Below are 7032 nucleotides of genomic sequence, written 5' to 3' on the forward strand. Positions count from 1 at the left end.
GATACAATTACTTATTAGATACTTAATCAACCTGGTAGTTACTTAAATGCATCTCATGGATGTTGTTACTACTTATCTATATGGATCACTTGATAGTGATATATATGAATATACCTGAAGGGTTTAAGGTATCAGAAACATCTAACGTAAAACCTAAAGAAATGTATTCCATTGAATCACAAAGATTTTTATATGGGTTGATACAATAGTATAACGGATTAAGTGATTACTTGATAAGAAAAGTGTATACATATAAACTTATTTGCACATGTGTTTTAATTATGAAAATAATGACCAGATATATATTGTAGTTATTTATGTCAATGGTCTTAATATCATAGGTACAAATAAAGAGATTCATGAAGCCATTCAACTTCTAAAGAAAGAATTTGAAATGAAAGATATCGGAAAAACCAAGTATTGCCTTGGTTTACAAATTGAACATATGCCTAATGGTTTACTTGTACATCAAACAACATATACTGAAAAGATTTTAAAACGTTTTAATATGGACAAGGCAAAACCATTAAGTACTCCTATGGTTGTTAGATCACTTAATGCTGACACTGATCCATTTCGTCCCTGTGAAGATCATGAAGATATCCTAGGACCAGAAGTACCATATCTTAGTGCAATTGGAGCTCTTATGTATCTTACAAATTGTACAAGACCTGACATTTCTTTTGCAGTTAATTTGTTGGCAAGGTTCAGCTCAGCTCCTACCAAAAGACACTGGAATGGGATCAAACACATATTTCGATACCTTCGAGGAACTACTGATTTAGGATTATTTTATTCTAACGAATCGAAACAAGATTTGGTTGGTTATGCAGATGCAGGTTATTTATCTGATCCACATAAAGCTAAATCTCAAAATGGATATGTATTCCTAAATGGAGGTACCGCAATATCATGGCGTTCTCAAAAACAAACACTTGTTGCAACATCATCAAATCATGCCGAAGTGATTGCATTACATGAAGCTACTCGAGAATGTTTTTGGTTGAGATCAATGACACAACTCATTACTGATTCTTGTGGACTAGAACGCGATAAAAGTCTAACAACTATCTATGAAGATAATGTAGCTTGCATAACACAGATGAAAGAAGGGTATATCAAAAGTGACCGAACAAAACACATACCTCCTAGATTCTTCTCATGCACTCAAAATCTCATTAAGGACAACCAGATTGAAATGAGATATGTTCAGTCCAGCAAAAACTCTGCTGATCTTTTCACCAAAGCACTTCCAACTGCTATTTTCAGAACACACATTCATAATATTGGCATGAGGCATGTTCAGAAGATGTAACAATTCAGGCGTTGCCTACTTGAGGGGGAGTCAACTCTATGCTGCACTCTTTTTCCCTTAGCTAAAGTTTTATCCCAATGGGTTTTCTTTAGCAAGGTTTTTAACGAGGCAGTACTAGTTATTCTCTAATAAAATTGTCATCCAAGGGGGAGTGTTATAAAAGTTAAATTGGATGTTAATTTTATTATTATTATAGATATTGTATAGTAGATTTTTTGAGTATAAATATGTGTGTTATGAGTTTATAAAACACACAATAAATATATTCTCTCATATTCTCTCATATTCTCTCTATATACTTATTAGTAGTCTACAGTCAAGAACTAAACCACTAAAGGTAGTTATAAGCCTACAAAATTATAACACTGTCTACTATATTAAAAAAAAAAATAGACAAATCTCCGGAGTATATTGATAAAAATAAAGGTGTACTACATGCTATACAATAAAAGGTGTACTACACTTAAATCACACGCGGGACCTACATAAATTCGTGAAGGGTTTGCAGGAACAACTGACAACACCTGTGGTGGATTGTTGCTCTGGCGGCGATTGATGGAGCCATTCACGATTGATAGGGAATGGCCTAAAATATCAATTCTAGGTTATTAACTATTAATTGTTTGTAATTTAGTTACAAACAACAACAACATTACCCAATCCAACGAAAGTGGGGTATGGGGGGGGGTGAGTGTAGACAATCATTCCTCGTACCCTAGATTAGAAGGAAGTCACTACTCCACCCGCGGGTATAGAACCCGCGCCTAGATAAGGTCGTCCCTCCCTCTACTCTAGCTCAAAAGAGATTGCTTCCTAAAGGACCTCCGGCCCGAAGAGCTCATAAGAACGAAATAGACAGGGCAAATGATACGTACCTGTACGAGTAATGAGCGCCTAGCAAGAAGCAACCATACACAGTAACCATAAAGGGGACACATATAGCAGTAATGCACAACAGTAGGGCAAAGAGCATGAATAAAATAGTGCACATAACCATTTAATTTCAGGTAGACATACAGACAAACAAGATATATACATATACATATACATATACATATACGCACCCACACAGACACACACATCGATGTATATATACCACACGAAAGCATTGAAAAAAAAAAAGAAAAAAACAACTCATGCTTAAACATAAATACATATAGATACATTCGTAGATATATATACCTAGGTACAGATACAAGACAGACAAACCTACATACACCAATACATGCACTTAGATACATAGATACATATATATAGAGATACAAACATATACATCGGTACATATATATAGCCTAAAAACATATACATAGATACAAAGGCATATAAACCATGTAGAGGGGTATAAATAGTGTGGTTATTGAATATCTGGTTATAGTTATATATGTAGTTGTATAATAAAAGTAACTAACACAATGAAAAAAAAAAAACCTACTCAATAATTCTAATTCTACTCCTCCACAGGCTCCTATCAGAAGTCATGACCTCCGTCAGTAGGAGCTCTTTCATGTCAAGCTTCAATCTATCCTCCATCCTACGTCTAGGTCTACCCCTTCTCCTTACGCCGCCAACGGCGAGGGTCTCGACTCTCCTAACTGGGGCTAAAAGTGGGCGCCTCCTAACATGCCCAAACCATCTAAGTCGTCCTTCCCTAAGTTTGTTGATGATGTTCCCAACTTCCAATTTCTCTCTAAAAACTCCATTTGGTATCATATCTAGCATGGTCTTACCACACGTCCATCTAAGCATCCTCATTTCTGCCACCTCCATCCTCCTCTCTTGGGCCTTCGTCATTGGCCAACACTCTAATCCGTACAACATGGCTGGTCTAATTGCCACCTTAAAGAATTTACCTTTCAGTTTAAGTGGGGCCTTCTTGTCGCACAACACCCCTTTCGCAGCCCTCCACTTCAACCATCCTACTCGTATACGATGCGTCACATCCTCATCTATCCTTCCCGAAATGTGAAGCATCGAGCCTAAATATCTAAAGGACTCTTGCGGGGGTAGAATCTGATCCCCAATTCTGATATCCACTATATCGTCGTGTTCCTCTTCGCCCCCCTTGAAATCGCATCTAAGGTACTCCGATTTAAGTCTGCTAATCCGTAGGCCATTTGATTCTAAGGCGATCCTCCATTGCTCTAGCCTCCTGTTAAGCTCATCCTGAGAATCCGAAACTAATACAATATCATCGGCGAAAATCAGGCACCATGGGATGTTGTCTTGTATCCTATGAGTCAACTCGTCTAGGATCAAAGCGAAAAGATAAGGGCTAAGGGCAGATCCCTGATGTAAACCAACCTCTACCGGGAAAAACTCTGTGTTTCCTACCATCGTACGTACACGAGTCTTCGCCCCCTCGTACATATCTCTAATAGATCTTATATATCTACTTGGGACTCCCCTAGCATTAAGAGTCTTCCAAATCAGCTCACGCGGGACACAGTCATAAGCTTTTTCCAAGTCTAAGAACGCCATGTGTAGGTTCTTTTGCTTTTCCCTATACTTCTCCATAAGGCTTCTAAGTATGTGAATCGCTTCCATCGACGAGCGTCCTGGCATGAAGCCGAATTGGTTCTCTGAAACCTTTGTCTCGCGTCTGAGCCTCGTCTCGATCACTCTTTCCCAAAGCTTCATAGTATGACTGAGTAACTTTATGCCTCTATAGTTACTACATAATTGCGCATCTCCCTTGTTCTTGTAAATGGGAATAACCTCACTGAGTCTCCATTCCATAGGCATATTTGCGCTTCTAAACGTCGTGTTGAAAAGGTTTGTCAACCATCTAACCCCGTCACCTCCTAGGCACTTCCACGCCTCAATCAGAATTTGGTCTGGTCCTACTGCTTTGTTTCTCCCCATCTTTCGTAGGGCCAATCTAACTTCCTCCTGATTAATCCTCGTGCAGAAACAGTTGTTTTGAAACTCCTGAACCTCGTGGGGTTCACCGTTCCGCTCTGGTCTTCCCCTACTGAAAAGGGATGCAAAATATTCTTCCCATCTTTTCCTAATAAGGTCTTCTCTCACTATACTTTGCCCTGCTACATCCTTGATATATTTGATGTTACCTAAGTCCCTCCTTCCCCGCTCCCTAGCTTTGGCTATCCTATATATGTCATTAGCTCCCTCTTTAGAGTCTAGTTTTCTATACAAGTCTTCATATGCTTTGTCTTTTGCAATTGCTACGGCCTTCTTAGCTTCTCTTTTAGCTTCTTTATATCTTTCTTCTACCCTAGTTCTCTCTTCAGGTGTCCCTTCTCCAAGAGTAAAGAGCTCCCTAAACCTCGTCTGCTTTAACGCGACTTTCGATTGGACATCGTCACTAAGCCACCACGACTCTCTTCTACTCTTATGGGCTCTCGATGTCCCTATAGCCACTCCTAAGGTCTCTTTTGCCACATCTCTGATAGTGGACGCCATGCGATTCCATATCTGGTCTGCGTCCGTAGGGGCAACGTAATCCTCTTCTACACTCAATCTATTAACAACAATCGCTCTAAAAGTCTCCGCATTCGCTCCATAGTTCTAATATATAAATCACGTATGTAATGTAATAATAAGTTGAGTCCTGGAATATTAAATGTGATTTACATCTTAATAAATCATGATAAAAACAATAAAAAGGGTTGGTAAAACAAGTTTATAAAAAAAGTTGGTAAAAAATTTTCATACTCCTGCGTCCCATCTTAAGTGTCCACTGTTGACTTTTTAAAGTGTTTCTTTAGCAACTTTGACCGTAAATATTTTGATTTGTGCAATATAATATTTGATAAAAATTATATGAATGAATTAAGTTTTAAATGTATTTTCATTCCATGTAATTTTCATCAAATATTATATAACACAAACAAAAATATTGATGGTCAAAGTTGATAAAGAAAGATATTGAAAAGTCAACAGTGGACACTTAAGATGGGACGGAGGGAGTACTTAATAAATGACGGTAAATAAATAATTATGAGTTTTTAAGAATTATTAAAGTTATTAATTGTGATTTACTTCTTAATAAATCATGGTAAAAATAATAAAAAAAAAGTTTGTAAAAAAGTTTCATACTTAATAAATGATGGCAAATAAATAATTATATGAGTTTAAGATTTAGAAGACATATACATGTTAAATATCAAATTGATTCCTAGATTATTAATTGTTTTTTAAAAAAAGTTCTAAAAGCATTATCTTATTCCCTCCGCTCTTTATTCCCTCGTTTGTTTGCTCTGGAACAATTAAAAACTGTTACGGTTGCTGCTAGAGTCTTTAATTCTGAGTTGGGTGTTGTAGGAAATTGGGAATGGGCAAACATTGGGAATGGGCGAACACAGTTAGAGGACATGCAAACGGTGATTTACAAGAGCTGAATGATCTGTTGGCAGGCTGCTCTCTTTTGACCTCTGAAGATGACAACTGGAAGTGGAGTTTGCATTCAAATGGTGTTTTTAAAGTTAAAACTTTATTTGACGCTCTCGATAAACATCTTCTTGGGGTTAGTCCAAATTTGAATTCCTTCTACTGGTTGTCTTCGATCTCTAAAAAAATAAATGTGTTCGATTGGAGACTTTCGTTAGACAAAATTGCTACCCGGGTCAACTTGTTAAAACTTGGAGTATCTTTGGACAACAACAAATGTCCATTTTGTGACAGAATTCAAGAAGACCGAGATCATTTGTTTGTGACATGCAGTTATATAGTTCCGCTTTGGAGGAGTTATTTAGCTTGGTGGGGGTTATCGTGCCCATTACCAAATGGTCTAAACAATATTCTTAATGGCGCAAATTTTAATACGGGTTCGGCCAACTCTAATAAGGCAGCGTTTGCATCGAGATATGTTCTTCTTTGGCTTATATGGAAGTGGAGGAATAAGTTGGTTCATTGCCAACCGGAGAGACGACAATCAATTTTAAAAGAAGACGTGATGATTAGCCTTGGAATTATGATCCATTTATGGTTTAAGAGTAGATCCAAATGGTTTGATGGCGACTTCGAAACTTGGAAGACTTGTCCGAGAGCTTTGATTTTGTAAGGAGAGTTTAGTTTGTTTGGTGTTCTTGGAGTTTTGTTTTTTTTCTTTTTCATCCGTTCTGATGTAATCTGATGTTGTTTGTTCTTGGTGGGTTTGCACGTTTCTTGCGTGTTGTATGAATTGATAGCTTTTCAAAAAAAAAAAAAAAAAAACTTATCTTATTTTGAATCGGGTATTTAGTACTATAATTAGCTCAAACCCTAAGAAACACTCAAGTTTATTAAAGTAGATAAGTATTTCTCTATTTGGAAAAATATTTATGAATAAAACTAACAAAAAATTGTACAAATGTATAATGTCATAAACGCTAATAACATCCAAATCATATAGTGAAATGAAGGCTACATAAGCTTAAACCCTTAAAAGTTATAGCAAACTCTTTGGCGAATGGGTAACCTGATATATGCTTTGGAGGAATAGAAACCAAATGGTGTTTAAAAAGAAAAAAGAGAGCGGTCCCATGTTACTAAACGAGATTCAAATTAAATCCTTCGAGTGGATCTCAAAATGTTCAAGGAAGTTGTCGCTCGTTTGGTCCCAATGGCTTCTAAATCCTAGCTTCTTCGATAATCACGGATAGCGTAGTATTTGCGAATGTATTTGGATTGTTTCTCATTTTTTCCTTTCTTAGAATTTCTTGTGATCTTCTAGTTGTATGTCTCCTTTCCAAGGCATTCACTCATATGCCTCTTGTATC

At 37.0% G+C, this 7032-nt stretch overlaps 2 protein-coding genes across 2 annotated transcripts; one reads left to right on the plus strand and one right to left on the minus strand.

The window, feature by feature from the left end:
- Window positions 1–1646: 1646 nt before the first annotated feature.
- Window positions 1647–4735, minus strand: LOC139864387 (uncharacterized). The gene is made up of 2 exons (XM_071852964.1): window positions 4106–4735; window positions 1647–1664 (listed from the first exon to the last, which is right to left on the minus strand). The coding sequence occupies exons 1-2, from the start codon at window positions 4733–4735 to the stop codon at window positions 1647–1649; spliced, it is 648 nt and encodes a 215-aa protein (XP_071709065.1).
- Window positions 4736–5606: 871 nt separating this feature from the next.
- On the plus strand, window positions 5607–6335 carry LOC139864388 (uncharacterized). Its single transcript, XM_071852965.1, has one exon. The coding sequence runs from the start codon at window positions 5607–5609 to the stop codon at window positions 6333–6335; it is 729 nt and encodes a 242-aa protein (XP_071709066.1).
- The last annotated feature ends 697 nt before the right edge of the window (window positions 6336–7032 follow it).

Source organism: Rutidosis leptorrhynchoides, chromosome 8 (genome assembly GCF_046630445.1).
Source record: "Rutidosis leptorrhynchoides isolate AG116_Rl617_1_P2 chromosome 8, CSIRO_AGI_Rlap_v1, whole genome shotgun sequence".
NCBI lineage: Eukaryota > Viridiplantae > Streptophyta > Magnoliopsida > Asterales > Asteraceae > Rutidosis > Rutidosis leptorrhynchoides.